At 36.9% G+C, this 20,769-nt stretch overlaps 1 protein-coding gene across 1 annotated transcript in view; it reads left to right on the forward strand.

The window, feature by feature from the left end:
• Window positions 1-1,833: 1,833 nt before the first annotated feature.
• The window catches only part of Vps4b (vacuolar protein sorting 4 homolog B), a 32,094-nt gene continuing 13,158 nt past the window's right edge, over window positions 1,834-20,769 (forward strand). Inside the window, exons 1-4 of the mRNA XM_010644877.3 lie at window positions 1,834-2,122; window positions 14,768-14,879; window positions 16,033-16,189; window positions 18,702-18,769. Coding sequence (XP_010643179.1) covers window positions 2,096-2,122; window positions 14,768-14,879; window positions 16,033-16,189; window positions 18,702-18,769 — 364 coding nt within the window. The 5' untranslated portion in view covers window positions 1,834-2,095. The remainder of the gene's footprint in view (window positions 2,123-14,767; window positions 14,880-16,032; window positions 16,190-18,701; window positions 18,770-20,769) is intronic.

Consider the following 20,769-nt stretch of genomic DNA (forward strand, 5'->3'; position numbering starts at 1 on the left):
ACTTGAGTCATTTATAGGAAAATGGATGCACTTTGAAACCATGTTAAATGAAGTAACTCAGGCACAAAAGCTAAAATATACATTGTTTTTCTTATATGAGTCTCAACATATATATATATATATATAAAGCATAAAATAAAAGATAATAGGAAAAAAGAGAAAGAAAAAAGTCATCGTAATTCAGTGCAATGTATCTAAGTGTACCTTGACTTAGTAAATTGTCTTACATGTTCTATATGTTCTTTGGCCTACTACTCTCATTTTCAATCTGTATATATTATAAGGGCTTGTAAGATAAATAAATGAATCTGATGCTGGAAAAATAAAAGGGAGTGGAGGAGGAAAAGGAAGAGAACTGAAATGTGTTATGCACAGATACCAGTCCCCTACGGTGAATCTAATTATAATGTACTGCAAACATGTACTAATAAAAGTCAAAATAAAACAAGTGAAGCTTCTAAAATGCAAAAATAGAATTATTAAGTATCTGTCATGTACTGGCCTTTGTTAAGGGCCAAATGTCAACATTTTAGTGGAAGAATAGAGGTGTGAAGGAAGGACAAGGCAGTGAGGTTTGGGTCTGAGCCTGGATGGTTCTGATTTATTGATACCATTTAAAGAAAGGGAAATCAGAGAAAGATGTTTGGGGTAGAAGATAATTACAATTTGGATGTGTTGAATTTGCAGAAAAACCCTATGAAGATTTCTGAGTCAGTAGTAAATGGTGGGCATAGGATGGGGTTGGCCCAGAGATTTAGATTTGAAGCTATTTCTAGTGCACTGATAGCTGAAGCGCAGGAAGATAAACAAACATTGTAACGACAGAGAAGTAAATACGAGACTCAAGGAAATTTTTCAGGAGAGCAACGAGAGACACTGAGAGACATATAAAAGGAGTATTAGGAAGCTGTACAAGGGAAATTTCAAGAATGGGTAGCTCACCATATCAATTAAGAGGAAGAAGTGAAGACTGTACTTAATTACTGTATTTTAGCGATCCCAGGATGAGCAGGAAAATTCGGGGAATGAGTAGTAAATAAAATGATGGATTAAATGTTTTGCTTTCCTTTTAGATGGCTAACCACGAGCAAAAGGCCATTGTGTAATAGAGTGGCTAAAGATGGTTTTACATCAGTTCAGTTTTTTTGTTTTGGGTTTTTTTTGGGGGGAGGGCGTGCTATGTTCAGGCTGATCTTGAAATTTCTATTGTAGGCAATCTCACCTGGAGCACCGCTCAGCTTCTCAAGCCATTAACTTTCCTTGTAAATGTAACTGGTGCCTTCTACAAGTTCAGGAGACCGCTTCCCCGTCACTCATACCTTACTCACATTACTACCTATTCCCAATGCGTCCTAGAGCCAACACAGTCGTACACCCAAGTGTAAAGTGTGGCCAATGATAAACAAGGACACGATTGAGCTCGTACTGCTCACCCACCACTGTGCCGAGTACCTTGCCACGCTTCACCACCCCGGGAAGTGATCATGATTGCCCTCGTTTCACAGAGGAGAACACGGGGAATGAAGAACAGAAATGTGTGTCCAAAGCTCCCAACGGGTGGGTCTGAGAGATGATTTTTTTCCCCCTCTTAAAAGCCTCGGAACGACAAACCACGCCCACGCGGTGCAACAGGGGCCAGATCCAATAACTCGCTGCAAAGTGTAAGAAATGGAGAGGGGAAAGACGGTGCTTGACGTCCCCTTGATTTTCTCGGCCGCCGCTCCCCAACCTGCCCGTAGCCCGCGGTGCGCCTGCGCCGAGCCTGAGTTCGGTCCTGCCAGGGCCTTAGCTTTGACCAGACGCACACTGGGTGACTGCAGCGCGCGTGCTGATGACGAAGACGGAAGTTCTTTCGCCAGAGGCGGTACCAGAGCCCAGAAGGGCTCGGAATTGCGGAAGTTTTATGAGGAGGGTCTTACGGCTGGTGGAGTGCAGTGTTGTTTCGCGAGTTCCGTTAAGGAGGTTGTCGCTTGAGGTCTGAGAGACACCAGTTTCCCGAGGTTTGCGGCGGCCACACTGGGAGAGATTCGACGTCGCTGCTGTTGGCTCTGCTCGCCCCTCGTTCGTCCCCAGGGAGCCGCCTCGGATTTCCGCCATGGCATCCACTGGGTCCAACCTCCAGGTATCGCTACACGTCTCCCGCCCCTCTGGAGAGCCAGACCTAGGGGAGGCGCGAGTACTGGGGTGGGGGCGGGGAGAAGAAGGAAGCGGCCGCGCCCCTGGCGGGGACGGAGGACTCCTGGGCCAGGGTGAAACCGCAGGTGGGAGAGTGGGCGCCTTCCCATTGGAGAGTCGCTTGAGCTCAACTCCTGGCGGCTCCCGAACTGCTGGCTGAGCCCCTTGACGTGGTTGGGGCTTTAAAAAACAAAACAAAACAAAACAGCTAAGCTCGAACCAAACTAAGTAGACCTCCAATCGGTACAAGAAAGAAAGAAAAACCGTAATTTTAGCATGACACTAGGCCAGATGAAAGTAGGGTAATAATAGTTCTCTCTTAGTTTCTCAAGCTTATATAGCAAAACGTTTCTTTTCGAGCTGTCAGATTAGAGTCAGCCTATGTACAATCTCCGTCAATTCACTGAGCATATTTGTTTATGTGTACCCCCAACTTGTAGTAAGATCGGGTTATATTTTTAAACTCCTTTCTAGCTCCACTTCCTCACCTCATCTCAAGGAGCACAGTGTTTTTATACATAAATCACGGAGTTCTAAAATTATAAACATAATCATTAGTCCTTTGTGGAACAGAGTTCATTGAGAATACAAATTTATGTGACAGGCCTTTTCACCCTCAGTGGTTCTTAGCCTTCAGTAGGGTTTAGAATGTGGTTTGGCCTCCAGAACTCACAGCCCAGGAAGTCAGATTGGGGCAAAAGAACAGCATGAGATACCTACATTGACTTCTTACTCTGCACTTCCGGTATTTATTGAGTGTCTGGTACAGGTACCAAAGACAATGGAAGACCTCCCTGACCCAGAATAATTAGTCCTGAGGAAAGACCACTCATGGTAGAACCATTTAAACAGATCAGGTTTTCGCAGAAAGAGTGGAAGAGGTTTGTTTGGGCTCTTATTTTGAAAATCGACCTAAAAGCTTATGACAGTAAATGTTTTATATCTTTTACAAAATAATATAACTGTAGCTATGACTCATGTCTTAGAATAAAAATGAAATTTGTTTTGATATGTGTATGTAACTTTTCCACCAAGATTGTGTTAAACCAAGACGCAAGTCTTCAGTTCACCTTGAAACTGTTTGTATCACCGTTCAGGAAGGGTTTTTTTGTTTTGTTTTGTTCTGATAAACATATCTTGAAAACTGGTCAATTGAAAAAGGTATTGTTTGAGTATGGAAGGTGATTTCTTTGAAATACTTACCTTGTCATTATCTTTTTTTGGTTTTGTTCCTTCAGCTTTCCAGTTGTCAGAGACTTTGGTATGGGCATTTTACAGCATAATTTTCATTCACTTACTGCCACCTTTTATCTACAAGATTTGCAGTTTTGTTCTGTAACCAAAGTGCATTGTACTTGAATTGGATTCTTCAGTGGTTCTTCAGAGATTCACCAGCTAGAGATTGAACAGTGTTAAAGACATAAATAGGAGGAATGTTCAGTTATAGTTTTATTAGTGGCATAATTTTATTAGTTCAGGTGTGCTTTCTCGTTCAGCTGTTTCAAACTTCTAACCTAAGAAATTTGGATGGAGAATGGTCATATAATGAGAAACTTTCCCACTGAACAAAGCAAAATTCTCTGTAGCCAGATGCTTATAATTTATGGGAGAATACAAATAGCAAAAAAGTCATAATTGTGAGGTAATTTCATAAAGGCCATAACAGAATTAGAGGTTAGTGTAGGTGAGCAGCAAGGAAGAATGTATCTTATTTTTACAAGAACAAATAAGACATGCTTCCAGAGGAGGTGGTGTGCTTTCAGATTGAGCACTAACTCTAATTAAGTCTGCTCAGTGTTTGATGTGATCTCATTTAATCCTCAAAGCTACTCTTCAAGGTATTATTCCAGGTATTAGAAATATTATTCATGGTATTAGAAACCTAAGCTTACTTAGATTAGGTTATGGTGTGACCAGAGACATACAGTTAATTAGTGCTAGTAACTTTGAATCCACATCTGTCTGCTTACAAGTCTGGGTTTTTTTGCTACAAATTTTTCCTCAAACAGAAAAGTTGAATGCTCCACAGGCAGAGAAAAGCAATTTATACCTCAGTGCAAAAGTGTTATAAACCTTTGCAGAGTGTTGGGAGAAACTTAAAGCATCACAGTATGAAGTAGAACTCAAAGTTTACTCACTCCTAAATATTCATGTGTCCCTTATGTCATATACTATCATGATGAATCCTGACAAGTCATGTTACGTTTTATATCACATACCATGACATATAAGTGATACATGTCTATCATTCATGACCTCAGGTAGCTTATGTTCTGTGTTAAAACAGACATAAAGGGACTGACAGCATACAGTGTGATCCTTGGAATTATGTACAGGAGGAAGTGGAAAGCTGTAGGCAATGTAGGTCTAGGCTATCCTCTAGGGTGTTGAGGACTTTGCAGCAAGAGGACCAAGAACTTCAGCGAATCCCTGAGAAGCTGGAGTTTTACTGGGAGGCAGTGTCATAGGGTCTTCCAGGGAAAAGTACACTGCACGTGTACAGAGGCATGCCCCATGAGTGGTCTGGGTTGTGCCACTAGGTTGGTAAAATGGGAACACAGAGTGCAAGTAGGACAACAAGCGTGAGGGGCTTAGGCCATGTCATGAAGAGCTTTGTGCACCACTCAAATGATCAGTCATCATCCTGCTGTAGATGGGGAGTCACAGCAGGATACCAAAGCATAGAATGCCCATACTTTTATTTTATAATCAAGGGAAACACTTGACTGGTAGCAAGTCTGGGTATAGACAGACTAGTTAAAAGCCTGTGTGATGAAAAATGGTGACTGGTCAAATTAGGGTAGTAACTATTTGAATAAAATGAAAGACGTGATCAGAGAAAAATGGAGAGAATATTAAGCTTTTAAATGTATCTACAATTCAAAAGTGAGGGAGGAGGGGCACCTGGATTTTCTCTCAGATTTCAGGATTGGATATTTGAGTGAGTGGGAATTAGTTCCCATGATACACAAAGGGGAATTTGGGGGAAGGAGCAAAATAAATTCAGTTCTGAACTTTTTGAATTTGAAATGCTGTGGAAACAATTAAATTAAAATGACCAGTGAGAACTGGGATGTAGATGAATAGAATTAGGGTGAGTGGCCTAGGTTGGATATAAGGATTTGGGCATTATTAACAAAAAGGTGGTAGGAGAGGTTGTGGACAGAGGGAGACCCACCTTGGAGAGTTTACAGAATGAGTAAAAACAAGGACCAAAGATGAAACCCTGTGGAGTATAGACTTTTAAGAAGAGAGAAAAGGAAACCTGAAAAAGAATCATTAGGAGTAAGAATGATGTAATGAAAATCAAGAAATGAGACACTGTCGGGGAGGGTATTGTGTTACTAGTGTGAAGTGCTGCAGAGATAAACATGATATTTGGTACTCAGCAGGCAAAAAAAACATTGCTGTGGGAGGGTTAGATCAGGAATCCAAGACAGAATACTGGTAGTACCTTTGGGATTTTGCTGTGGATGTTTTGATCTAGTAAGATAGAGAGGATTCCACCAACTAGAGAGAGTTAGTATGCTCTAGTGTAGATTTTGTAGGTAGCCTGAGATAAGTTTAAAGGCTCCCCTTCTTTGTTTTGTGTTTTTGTTTTTGTTTTTGTTTAGAAGGACTCAACAAAAAGGGGAAAGGTTGGGGAGAAGAGAATATTATTGATGGAGTCCATGTCAGAGAGGAAAGCAGGGGAAGCCTTCAGAGCACACAAATAACTATCTTGGGCAGACAAAGCTGGTCATCTTTTCTTCTGGGGCAAGTAATTATACAATTTATTGTTTCTCAAGGTTTCCTGGGGTTGTCTGTGGTCTCCTAATCAAAAGGATGGACCCAGTCTTTATACTTATATTTTGATGTCTGGATTCTCACTGAGCCTAGAATAATGAAGTTACTCAGTCTTCTAGCCACTGTGCTGGAATTGCATGCATACGTGAAGACAAGAGGCATAGCCTTCTATCCATATGGAGCTTACATTCTAATGAAACAGGCAAAAAACAAAAATAAGGGCCCAGGGTTTAGCTCAGTGACACCCAGTACCTGCCTTGCAAACCCAAGATTCTGAGTTCAGCCCCCGCCCCCGCGTGCGCACCTGCATGCACCTGAGCACACACATGCGCGCGCACACACACGAATAAATAAATACAGAAACAAACCCTTAAGCATACATACATACTAATAAGAATACACTGATTTTAAATACAAGAGTGATGTAGACAGCTGTGTTTTTAAAATGGATTAAATTTACAAGTCAGCAGCCTAAAGATCATCAGCCTTAAATTGTTGAAAACATCATGTGTAGGAAGGGAGTAAGAAGAGAAGTGAGCCCCAGCCTAAACCTTAAGTAGTGTACGGCATGATCAAAATATATGGTAAATGTTTTCTAAATGTTTAATTTACAGTAAAACTACACATTGCCATTAATCCCCATCTAACTACCCCCCCGTTTCAAATACACTAATCTCATCATTCTTGCCCGTCTTCTGAAGCAATTCTGAAAGTCCTGTGTCTTTATGAGCTATGATAAAAATGTAGTGAATAATTGTTGCCAAGTGCTATCCAGTGGATAGATGGCCTCTTAAAGACATTATAGGGGCCAGGAATTTAGCTCCACTGCCTGCCTTGCAAGCATAAGGACTCAAGTTCAGTCACCAGTACCAAAATAAAAAAAGACATTATAGTGTGTGCTGATCCACCTTATTCCTGGGTCTGTCATCTTGCAACTTCTGGCTTTCTCAAAGTCAAAATGACTGTGAATGGTAAACATTTTTAATTAATTCAGTACATTAAGGCAGCCACGACAGCACAACTAAAGACAGTCACAACCAAGCACTTCCAGAATTGTTACAGAAAGTAGCAAGAACAATAAGTGTATTTGAAGTAAGGGGGAGTATGTTGAGAGGGATTAATGGCAGTGTATTTTTTTACTGTAGTAGATCTTAAAATTTTAAACATTCAATATATTTTTCAATCACATCACATATTTCAGTATCACATAAAAGAGGAAATGTTGTCATCTGCGAGCCCACTCATGGAAAAAGGTTTGAGAGCTTGGACTGGGAGGGTAAGGCTCGGAATCACCAGGCATACTCTGGGGAGATTTCTGGAATGCTTCCGCTTTATTCAGGAAATGCACAGGCTTATATAGGGAACCATGGGGGAGGAGCATGGGAGGAACATTTAACATTTGGCGATATCTTATTGGCCAGACATGGTGGAATGATTTTTCTTGGGCGAGGCGAGGGAGTCTTGAGCTAGGGGTGGAGGTGTAGCCTGTTGGACGAGCATCTCCTAACTTAGGCGAGTTAGCTCAGCCTTAGCAAGGTCTTCAGTTAGCTCACGAGATAGGAGTGTGGCACATCTGGCCCAGCCAGGCTTGAACTTCTCCCACAAGGAAGAATCAGCAAAACAGAGAAGGAGCTGCCAGAAAGGTAGGAGGAAAATCAGGAGAGTCAGAGGATAGTATTAATAAGAAGGAAATGATAGATTTTTTTAGAAAGTTGTCAAAAGATCAAGATGAAGGCAGAGTTGGTCTTTGAATCTGGCATCATAATGAGCCTTGATAGGAGCAGTTTTATTGATTTGATAAAGAGAATAGAGGCCAATCCATTGTGATTTGTGCTCTAAAAGCAGAGAAACAACTGAACTGTGGGTGTTTCCCTGTCAAATAAGGATTTTGAAGGAGAATTACTTGTAATGAAAATAGCCAGTGGAGATGACAGAAATGGATTAACCAGCTCATGCACTGGCATTTGGATTTTATGGTGTTTAGGGGGAATCCGTCAAAGATTGTTAGGTGTACTCTGCTGTAGCAAGGGTAGAAGCAGGCGGACTGCCCACAAGACCAGTTAGTAATTTTGCTAAGTGTGAAAGCATATTGAAGTAAGGTCATAGGAATAGGATAAGGATTATATTCCAAAAGAATAATTAGTGCTCCAGAGCCATACAGACCATGCTTAATTTCATTTCAAATGAGGATGGCTAACAAGGGTGAAGTAAGGCATTCATCAGAAGAAAAACAGTTTCTTAAAGATAGAACATGTGCCATGCAGTACCATAGTGTGGCTATTTTAATAAACACTGTCATACTAGCCACATTTCAGGGGCTCAGAAGCTATATGTTCCTGGTAGCTTCCATAAAGACATTTTCCTGATCAGAGAAAGGCTGGTTTAAACTACGTACTGTAACTGGTGCAGTGTTTAGAGCCAGATATTGAGACTGGAGGAACACTTAAGTAGGCAAATATGCAGCACCTGACTACAACACTACAATGAGGGCTGTGAATGAGTAGCTGGACAAATGAGTGGCACAACGTTACAAAACAATCTGAGAAAAATATATATATAGTCAGAATAAGAAAATAATTTATTTCTGCTGCATGGCTTAGCCACTGGGCCTTTGGGATGCATTTTATGAGACCAGTTGTTAGTCCACTTTTTATATCCTGTCTAGCTAACAAAATTTGAAACTTTGTCTTTGCAGAGTCAGGCTAATTGAACTGTAAAACATGTAACTACTGCATTTCATTAATTCTGAAACACTTTATCTTCTGCTGTAACAAAAGTGTGTCTTCCAACAAGAGGACTATTCCTCCCATTTGTAGATTTCATCCCATCCATAAGCAGCTGCTTCAAAATGTAATTGTATTCTTTGGGGAAAGGAGGGAAGGAGGACATAAAAAGAATTAAGATATGTTATGTGCATGTACCAGCTTCCAGTGATGAATAATCATTATGTACTGCAAATATGTACTAATAAAAATAAAAATTAATATAAATAGTATAGAGTATATATATATACTATAGTATGTGTGTGTGTGTGTGTGTGTGTGTATACACACACTAGTATTCTATATATATATACTAGTGTGTGTATCACTAGTATTCTTACATATGATTGGCTTTGGGTTTGTTTGAATCGTGTGTGTGTGTGTGTGTGTGTGTGTGTGTGTGTTTAGGGGGAATACTTGGGATTAAATCCAGGACTTTCATCCCTACCCCCTTTTTAACTTTCATTTTAAGACAGAGTCTCACTAAATTGCTGAATTGCCCAGGCCAGGCTCAAGATTTATGATGTTCCTGCCTCAGCCTCTTGAGAATGCTGGGATTTACAGGTGTGCAACACTAGCCCCAGCATAATTATTTTTAATATAGTCTAGCCATGATCATTTTCTTTTTGTTGTTTTTGAATATAGTTTTACTACCTAAATTAACCCTGTTGGATTGACTTACACGTGCTTATTCTTTGTGTCTATGCATATTTTTGTTTGTTTGGGTTTTTTTGTTGTTTTTTTTGTTTGTTTTGTTTTGTTTTGTTTTTGAGACAGGGTCTCACTATGTAGTTGAGACTGATCTGGAACTCACTAGGTGGCCCAGGCTGGTCTCTAACTCACAGCATCCTCCTGCCTCAGCCTCCGAAGTGCTGAGATTACAGGCGTATGCCACCACTCCTTGCATATTTTTAAATATTAGTTTTAATGAAAAAATTTTAAGAGAATTATATAGATTCACATGCAGTTAGCTGTAAGAAACGATACAGGAAGAACCAATGCACTCTTTACCCAGTGGCATCTTGTAAAGCTCTTGTGATATCACAACCAGGCTATTGACTTTGAGGCATTCTATAACTCCTACTCACCTTTCTTCAGTTTGACTTATACTATGTGTATTTATTTATGTGTGTCTACATGTGTGCTTCTGTGCAGTTTTATCACAGTGCAGGTTTGAGTATCGTTTGCCACAGTTAAGGTACAGAACCACTCCATCCAAGGATCCCACTTGTTGCCCCTTTATGACCACAGTTACCTCCCTCTTCCACCCACCATTCCTACCTTCTTCAAAACTAATCTGTTTTCCATACCTGATTTTGTCCTTTTGAGAGAATTGTATAGTTGGAATCATACTCTGCAGCTGTTTGGGTTTGGCTTTTTTCAGTCATCATGATTCCCTGGAAGTTAATCCAAGTCATGTATAACAATAGTCCATTCTTTTTTATTACTGAGGAGTATCCTATGGTAACAGTATACTACAGCTTTTGATTTTTTTAGTGTTTTTTGACTCATTTTACCATGCAGCTATTGAAAGACATCTGTAGCTGACATGTTCAGTATTTTGTGTGATTATAAATCTTCATTTCTCTGGAATAAATGCTCGGGACTGTAGTTGCTTGTCATTGTTATAAACAAAACAAAAACATTGTTTCCTAGAGTGGCTGTACTTTTTATATTCCACCAACAAATAATAGGTGACCTAGTTTTCTGTATCCTCACCAGCAATTGTCTCTTTTTTTGGTGGGGCAGTGGGGAGGGTGAGACAGGGTCTCACTTTGTAATACAGGCTGGCCTTGAACTCACTGTGCAGCCCAGGCTGGCCTCATACAGCGATCCTCCTGCCTCAGCTTCCTGAGTGCTAGGATTACAGGTGTGCACTACCACACCAGCTATATTTTTTTAATATACTTTTTTTAGTGCCTGCTCTATAAAATATTGGATTTCAGTGAGGTGTGTGTGTGTGTGTATATGTGTGTTTGTATGTATGTATATATTGCACCCTATTTCCCATCTCCTTTATTCCTTCCTCTTGTCAAATACCAATCTCCTCTACTTTCATGTCATCTAATTCAGAGTTTGTGTTAAAAATATGACACTTGTCTTTTGAAGTCTGCCTTATTTTGCTTAACATGACGATCTCCAGTTCCACCCATTTTCCTACAAATGACAAAATTTTGTTCCTCTTTATAGCTGAAACTCTATATGTATACCACAATTCATTTTAATAGTTAAAATATTTTATATTTTATTCATATATCTTTATATTAAAATTTAAAACAACTTTAAAAGATGATTGTTACATTTTTTAAAAATCTGATAATTTAGAAATGCATATTTAAATATTTAGGAAAATATAACACCTTAGGTTTACTTCAAAATTATCTGCGAGTGAGGGAGTAAGTAGAGTTATTGCTATGAGACTAACTATGGGAGGGCTGGGGATGTAGATCATAGGTAGAGCACTTGCCTGTGCAGTGTGAGAGGCACTGGGTTCAATCCCCCGCACTACCAAACAAATTAGCTATGAGTTGCTAAATGTTGAAGCTGAGCCTTTTTTCTTTCTTATATAGTTTTATAAAAACCATTTTTTTTCATTTTAAAAATTAAGAAAAAAAATAGGATCCTAAAACATCATTTGAAGTGTAGGCAAGAATGTGGAAAAGTAGGAACTCTTACATGCAAATGGAACACAAATTGGCTCAACTAATTTGAAAGTGTCTTTCGCATCTTCTTGAAGGTTTGTATTCTTTATTACCTCAGTGTTCCCCATCTGGATTAAATCCCAGAAAATCTCCCCGCTCCCCATATAACACATTTCTTTATCCATTTATCTGCTTAGGGGTGCATAAGCTGGTTCTATCTGTTGGCTATTGTGAATTGTGCCGAAAAAATAAACTTGGGTATGAAGATATCCCTATAGTATGGTATGCCGTCTTTTAATTCTGTAGTGTATAACAAGGAGTGGTATAGCAGGATCATGTGGTAGTTCAATTTTTAGTTTTTTTTAGGAACATCCATACTGATTTTGGTACTAGTTATGCTAATTTACGTTCCCATTACAGTGTAAAAGCATTCCTTCCGCCACCACCCCTATCCATGCCAGCATTTGTTGATAGACATTCTGATGAGCATGAGATGGAATGTGAATATACTTTGATTTGCATTTCCCTAATAAGTAAAGATGTTGAACATATTTTCATGTATCTACAGGCCATCTATACTTTTTTTAAAGAAGTGTTTTTCATTTATTTGCCTATTTATTAATTTAGCTCTTTGATTTTGGGGTTTTTTTTTGAGTTCTTCATATATTCTAAATATTAATCCTCTGTTAGAAGAGTAGATGGCAAAAACAAAGGTTTTTCTCATTTTATAGGCTATCTCTTCATTTTGTTGGTTGTTTCCTTTGCTGTGTAGAAACTTTAATTTAATGTACTCCCATTTATTGATCCTTAATATTATTTCCCATTCAGGAAATATTGGTTCAGGAAGTCTTTGGCTGTGGCTCTGGATTCAACTATCTCCCATATGTTTTCTTCTAGCAGTTTCAGGTTGCATACCTAAGTTTTTTTCTATTTTGAGTTGATTTTGTGCAGAATGATATAGGGATCTAGTTTCGATCTTCTATAATTTTTCCCAACACCATTTATTTAAAAGACCCTCTTTTCTCCAGTGTATGTTTTTGGCTTCTCTGACAAGAATCAGATGACTAAGGTTACAAGGAGTTATTTCTGTGTCCTCTGTTCTGTTTTGTTGGTCTATTTATCTTTTTGTGCCAGTACCATCCTGTTTTTCCATTGTATATGATTTGAAATTGGGTATTGTGATATCTCTAGCCTTAACTTTTTTTTTTGGCCTAGGATTTGGCTGTTATAGGTCTTTTATGTTTTAGGATTTTATTTTATTTTACTTTATTTTTTAGTTCTGTAAAGAATGTCTTTGGAATTTTGATGGGGATTACAGTGAATCTATAGATTTTTAAAAATATAGCCAATATAAAAATATTAATTCTGTCAATCCATGAACATGGAAGGCCTTTCCATTTTTCTAGTGTCTAATTTCTTTCCTTAGTGTTGTGTAATTTTCACTGCACAGGTCTTTTGCCTATTGGGTCAATTCCAAGGTTTTTTTTTTTTTTTTTTTTAAAGCTGCTGTTGTGAATGGAATTGTTCTCCTGACGTTTCTCAGCTAGTTCAGTATTGTTGTATAGAAAAGCTATTGGTTTTTAATGGTGATGTTGTACACTATATTTTATTTTACCCTTTCTCATGTAATTGTTGTGATCTCATTGTTGGTTTAATTTGCATTTCTCTGATGGCTTATATAAGCATCTTTTCATGTGCTTATTTGCCATCTGTATATCCTTTGTTATGAGTGCATATTTGCTGTACATAATGGTTACATTTATCATAGGGACTTGGTCCATGTACATAACACATCTTAATTCTTTTTACCATTCCCCAGTTTTCTTCCTCCCTCCATATCTTGTTCCCCTTCTCATTTGGATAAGATCTATCTCCATATTTTTTATTATATTTTAGTATTTTGCTCTTTATGTTATTTATACTTTGGATTTCTCATATAAGAGAAACCATGCAATATTTAAGCTTGTGTATTTGATTTATATTACATGCACCTTGAGACAATAATCTTAAGTATATAACCTTTGGTAACATATTCATTCATTCACATCTTTTGTCCTTTTTTTATTTGGATTCTTTTTAGCCGTTGGGTTTTCAGAGTTCTTTATGTATTGTAGATACTAGTTTTTTGTTGTTGTTGTTGAATGTGTTTTGAAATAGTTCTCCCAGTCTGTAACTTGTCTTTTCATCTTTTTATAAGAGTCTTCTAGAGAACAAGTTTGACAAGGTTTTTCTTTTTTCTTTTTTTCCTTTTTATACGTTATGCTTCATGTCAAATTAAGCCCCTTTGCCAAGCCCTAGATACTGAAGATTTTTCCAAGTTTTACAGTTTTCTATTTTTTTATGTAATTCTATGGCCACTTGGAGTTAAGTTTTACAGAAAGTATAAGGTTCAAATTGAGATTCTTTTTTGCTTATGGACCTCCAGTTGGTCACCAGCATTTCCTTAAAAAGCCTATTCTTCTGATACTGACTGCTTTTGCATCATATTCCAAATCACATGGATATATTTTAAGAGATTTGAAAAAGGAGAAAATGAAAAAAAAAACAGTGAAATTTATTTATTAGAGCTCTGTTAAACTTCCTTCCCATCTTTTTCTGTGTTGTTTGTTGCTATTATTTCAAATAGTTGGTAACTCTGAAATGTTGCAGCTGACTGATTATGTAGCTCAGTCAGTGGTGGGTAGAGTGCTTACATAGCATGCTCAAGATCCTGGCTTTCTCCCCCTGTGCTGAGGGGTTGAGAGGAGGAGTCTGTCATAAACACTTTCTGTGTTATTAATTTATGGATCCTTTAATGTTGTGTGGCATCCTTTTGCTGTGTAAAATTTGTTTTTTTATTTAAAAGACCTCTGATTAATGTCTTTGCTCAGTGAGTAAACTTTAATAGGTTAAAAGTTTTGGGCATTTTTCAGATTCTTGGTAACACGTTACCCCATTGCTTCTCAAGAGGTTTTACCCCACACGTTTCTACTATGCTTTAGATTTAATGGCGTTGATTTTTGGAAGTTTCTCTAAATGCTGTTTTGAATATGAATTTTCAGATTACTCATTTATTCCTTACTGGCTCTAATTTGACTTTAGTTGTGTGAAAATAATGAGAATTTTAGAGAGTACTACATAAAGTTGTATTCAGATAGCACCTGTTCATATAATAAATGTAATTTGCATTTTATAAGATAATTAACAACAAATTACAGTTGTGATTTGTTTTAAGGTTGCTTTTATTTTTTAAAAAAATTTACTAGTCATTAGATGTAGCTCAGTAGTAGAGCACTTACCTGGCATGTCAGCCCTGAGTTTGATACCAAGTGCCACTTTTCCCCCCAGAAAAGTTCCAATTTACTTATTTCATTTATATTTATGCTTTGGTTTTAATGTAAACATTTTGCTTTTCTCAATCAGAAAGCAATAGATCTTGCTAGCAAAGCAGCACAAGAAGACAAAGCTGGGAATTATGAGGAAGCCCTTCAACTCTATCAACATGCTGTACAGTATTTTCTTCATGTAGTTAAATGTAAGGTCATAGTTTTTGTTTTTCTAAAAATTGGTTGAGATAGATTTTATACCTTCTATTATCTGGGGTGGGAGGATGTTCTACTTTGAAGTAACTCAAATTTAGCTATTGAATGTGAAAGTTATCATGATTATTAGTTTGTATTCCTAGACATCTTAAAATGTCATCTAGTCAATGGAAACAACTACCAAATTATATAATACAAACTCATTTCCAAAGCATATGTTTAATTCTGTCTTAAAAATAGATAAGCATCTTATTTATGTATTTTACAAATACATATCACATATTCATCATATGCCAGGCACTATTTGGATACTGGGGATTCAACAGTGAAAAGAATGAATGAAAACCTCTGTCTTCATGAATTTTACACTTAATGTGATTAGATACTTTTAAGCTTCCCCATTTAATCTTGAAGGTTTATGTAAAATTATGGTGAAACTAAGAATATATCATAACCAAAGATATATGAGACTAGTCTTCATGTGTTTTATTTATTGCTGAAGTCTACTTTTAAAAGTATTCCCTGACAGAAGCTTTTATTTAGTAAAATTATTATGTTAATGGTACTCATCTGTGAGATTTCCATCACTTTATACACTCTTTGAAATAAAGTTTATGTAGATATTAATGGAAATGGTTAGTACTGCTTTACTTGTTTATCTTTTTTATATTTTATTTTTTATTAACACATTTTAGTTGTACATGTTAAGGAATTTATTGTGATATTTCAGTACCTTCTACTGTACTACTTTCCTTTATCTGCTCTGTCCTTTCCCCATCTCTTGTAATTACTGTTCTACAATCAAGTTATTTGGCTGATTAGTTTTTGTATAGACAAACTTTGCTATCTGCAAAATGTAAGGGAAGAATATGAAACATAGAGAATATTAAATAGTTTCTCCTTATTTAACATTAACCTAAAATATTCTGCTATCTTGCAAGATCTTTTGTGACTCAAATTCAGTTAGTCTCCAACCCTGTGAAGAAAGGAATAAAGAAGAATTGATAACCATTGATTACAGTGAGTTAGAGATTATCTTTTCTCCCTCTGCCAACATAAAATTTCTGTATAAAAAATACATCCAGGTTTAAACTGATACAGTTTGATAAAAATACTAATTGAAAAATCTCTCATTCACTTCAACAGATGAAGCACAGGGTGATAAAGCCAAGCAAAGTATCAGGGCAAAGTGTACGGAATATCTTGATAGAGCAGAAAAACTAAAGGAGTATCTGAAGAAAAGAGAGAAAACACCACAGAAGCCAGTGAAAGAGGGACAGCCAAGTACAGCTGATGAAAAAGGGTATGTATTAAAAGTGTTAGATTTTGTTCTCAACTTTCCATTTACGAAATAAATTTATTTTGTTTGAATCAGGTATTAGCAAACCACGAGTAACAGGCCAAAACAGACCGACTGCCTGTTGTCAGAAAGTTCTACTGGGACACAGGTCCACCCTTTTGTTTACATACCATCCTCAAGGCTCATTGCATGCTGTTACAGCAAAGTTGAGTAGTTGCAGGAGAGACTGAATTACTGCAATAACTGAATTATTTTACAGTCTCATCTTTCACAGACGAAAGTTTGTGCACCCCTACTTTACCAAGCTTAGTGGATGATATGCCCCAAAGAAACCCCCAGGACTGCTCGCTAGTGGTAGGGAAAACATGCATAGGTGTAGCACTCAACCTCTGACCATCATCATGTAATATTGAGGTTTAATGCCGGGGATTTAGCTCAGTGGTTCAGTGGCCTGCCTTGCAAGCGCAAGGACCCGAGTTCGATTCCTGGTACCAAAAACAAAACAAAACAAAACAAAAATTGAGGTTTAAATTATAAGAATGATCCATAAATGAAGTCTTAGACTATATAGACAAAATAACTCCAATAATGCAAATAATTTTTTAGATATTCAAGGTTTTTTCCTGTGGATTTGCATCCCATATACTTTATGTTGTCATTATAATGCAACACCATAAATTTTTAAAAGTTGAAACCTGTTTTTGGAATGTTTTCCTGTGTGGGTGGTCTGTTACATACAGACGCAGAATTCTCTTATTTGGTATGTAGTAGGCATGCCCAGCTCTATGCTAAGCAGGGGGAACATTTTCTAGCCAAATCCTGTTTGATCTTTCTATTAACTGGTGCCCCAAGTAGTTCCAGTTGTCACACTCTTAAGACAACAAGACTCCACAGTGGGATGATTTGTCCAGGTTGAGTTTGAAAGCAGTGAGGTGTTCATGAGCTTTAGAGAATGTGATGCATGTAGTTCATGTTCCACAGTGGTTCTAGTTCCTTAGATAATCCCTTGTGCCCCTGAGGAATGAAGTACCTTTTAGGCAATATTTTAGAGGAATTAGGCTACCATAGACCATTTTGAAGGACATGAGGAATATAAGAATTAGAGTTGACTAGTTGCCACATGGTTGAGATTGAAGAAAATTATAAGCTCCAAGTTTTATCTGTTCAAGATGTGATCAGAGAACTGGGAGTTACTCTGACACCCTAAGAATATTTATCTATTATATCTATAGCATTGACATAACAAAATTCAAATCACACTTCTGTCTTACAGATTACTGAATTTCAACTTTAGGGTTTCTTATATGAAATGACATTTAGTGTAAGACAGGACTTCCAACATGAGATGAAAACATGGGAAGACTTCAGCTGACCTCAAGTGCCCAGGGCCCCCAGCTCTCACTGAGACTCCCTCACCAGCAAAAATATCCTGTCTTCCCCTATCTATTGAGGCTCTTCCAGTCCTCTTTAAAGAATCTGTAATCATCTCTCCCATGATGGCTACCTTCAAAGGGATGCCAGTTTTTTTCATGTTCTGAATAACAGTCTTAATTGCAACCAGCAGGATTGCTCTTGGCTGGAGCAAGCAGAGATTTATTTTTAGTTTATTACCTTATAGCATTTTAAGGCCAGAGAATCACGCTTAGATTCCGTATCACCAGGGGAAAGACTCAGTATGTTGTGTGTGAGCATGCAATCTTGAGTTTATATGTACCAGGATAGAGGCATGTCAAGTAGTGATCCTGCTGCTGTCAACCTCCCTCTGAACTGTTCCCCTCCCTGAGTCATGGAGCACACCTTAAGCTTTCTGTCTCAGCTCTCTCACCAAAACAGTACGTTTCTGCTATCTGTGCAAGCAGCACCCCATCCCACCCCCCATACCTTTCTCAGAGGAACTGATGTCATATGAAACCATCTCTGGAAGAGGGTAGGGTATTTTGGTTTTTTGTTTTAGGGTTTTTTTTGGGGCGGGGGTGGTAGTGATGGTGGTATGTTTAAATAAATAAAGCTTTTATAGTACAAGAAAGCACAATATAAGAAGGTTGGAGCAAGTGAATCCTTTTCATTGTCAACCTTCATCATCTGTAACTCTACCATTATATTAACCATGGCAATCCTATTTTAGCATAAAACCTCTTGTGCTTTTATCCCCTTTTATATTTTGGACCCTTGTGTTTTTATTTTGTTTGTAACTTTCCTGTAATTCATCTCAAATCATTCATGGAACAATGTATAGAGTATGTATCTATGAATTCATACATATACTAGTATATCATAGAAATTTGAAGGTAGCCCTTGACTTCTTCCTGAACTTTTTGTCCCTTCTTGTCCATGATTCCCTGTTGATTGATATACCTGCTTCTTAAAGTTTTACTAAAGTAAGCATAACTTTTAATGTGAATGTTTCATTTTGCCATTTAAATTACAGATATTTCAGGTTATCTTTCCTTCATTTTTTGCATTATTTGATAGCATTATTTGAATGCTATTAAATATATTAAATTCTTTTTATTAGGAATGACAGTGATGGGGAAGGAGAATCTGATGATCCTGAAAAAAAGAAACTGCAGAATCAACTTCAAGGTTGCTTTAGATTTCATTTTTAAATTTACTACCTTGTTGAAAAGACTTATGATGAATTGTCTGACTTGAATTGTTTATTTCCTCCTGTATTTAAATGCAATTCTAGAACTGGCTGAGGTTGCCAGTGGTCACATGCTGGCTTTGTTTAGAACGTTTTCATGGATTTGCACCTTCAGGGTTTTTTAATAGTTTGTTTTTTTGTTGTTGTTGTTGTTATTTCTTCTTTTAAAAACTTACAAATTTATCCTTTATTTGTCCCTTGTAAAGCAGGTAACATTTATACTGTTAGCACAGTACAAAATCTCACAATATTAAAATTTACTGTCAGAAGCAAAATGAATTAGAAATTACTTTTTACCATTGCTGTGGCTGATCCATTGATTATTTATTTCATGTTTTTTACCTGCTCTTTCTCATCTGCTTTTCAGTCTTCCTTGCCATTTACACCTGTCTCTTTATCTCTTTCAGCTCTCTCTCTTTTTTTTTTTTTTTAACCTTTCTGTAAAAGCCTATGTAATGGCATAACAAAGAGAGTGTAGATTCAGATCTGGATTCCTCTTCAAGGTCTTATCACTTAAAAAGCTTTCAAGTTGTAGGCAAGTTCCCCTAACCTCTTAGAGTCTGAGTACCTATCTCTAAAATGAAAATTCATAGTACTTTCCTTTCAGGAAGGAAAATCAATAATAGTGTAACAACTTATTAATATTAGATCTGAAAAGTTCTAGGGACTTGACAAATGGTAGCTCTGCATGTATAAAAAGGCATCTATTTAATAACTGGCTTCTTTAACCGCTGAGATGTGATTGATTGTTCTTTGATATGTTAGCTAATAGTTTTTTTAATCTAACCAAATAGAATGCTGAATAGAAATTATTTCCATTATGTAACCTTGGTTACTGAGTAGTGAATACACAGTTTAACTAGACCTTTAACCTTGCTAAACTAGTCTCTTTATTTTGGTAATATATCTGCTTTATCTACTCAGCTGGGATGTGTAGGAGAACACTATAAGGATAGTACCTTGAAAACAATACAAGTAATGAAGATAAAGTGAAAGATATAGTCCTAGGGCAAAAACTTTGAGTTTCGACGCAGTGTCCCACTGCTGGAAGCAGAAGAATGTGCTCTGCACACTACACATTCAGTATTTGCCAGGTAACCCAAAAGTCTGTGACAAGTGGCTTTATTCCAGTAATAAGTGAAGAAGCTTTCTTTCTGTTAATCCTACCAGTTTTGGTTTAGGTTCCTTTCTCCCCATCCCATTCTTGTGAAAATTCTATGTATCTTCAATCTTGAAAAAGATCCAACTGATTTTACTAGCAATTTCTGTAAATTCCCTGTCACAAGGGCTAGATATTTTTTTTAAAAGAATGCTTAAAACATTTAAATGAGGAAATTTGTTTGGGATTTTAGGATAAAGTATAATATGACAGGAACTCTAGGCTTTCATCAAGGTTTTTTTCCATCTTTAATCATTTGCTAATGGATTTCTTAGTGTAATACACTATTTTTTAGTCTTCTTTTTTCTAAATTATTCTAACACTTGTCTTATGACATTAATTATACCATGATTATTAGAATTAAAAATGGGTGTATGATTTTGGTTTTCTGTTAATTGGTGTAGATAATTCAGTGATTTTTGAGGGTAATATTTTAATATTATACATGGTATAATCAAAGAACATATAGATGTATGTAATTAGAAATACATTTAATTTTTTGTGTTGTTCGGTAATCTCCTCTCACCTTTTTAGTTTTACAGACCATTAAGTAATATCAAGTATTCAACCTTCATTAATAAACATTCCAAATTTACCTTTACACTTTAAGGAGAAAGGTATTAGTTAAACATGAAAATAAATTTTGCATACTTTTAAAATTGCATAAAAATCTTGAGCTAGCCAGTTGATGCATATATGTAAAGTAAAATCCTATCATATAATGTATATGTTTTCTTTCTGTGGGATTACTAATCATTGTTCATTGGTTTTGTTTTGTTT

Source organism: Fukomys damarensis, unplaced genomic scaffold (assembly GCF_012274545.1).
Source record: "Fukomys damarensis isolate Sample0158 unplaced genomic scaffold, DMR_v1.0_HiC HiC_scaffold_30, whole genome shotgun sequence".
Classification (NCBI taxonomy): Eukaryota; Metazoa; Chordata; class Mammalia; order Rodentia; family Bathyergidae; genus Fukomys; species Fukomys damarensis.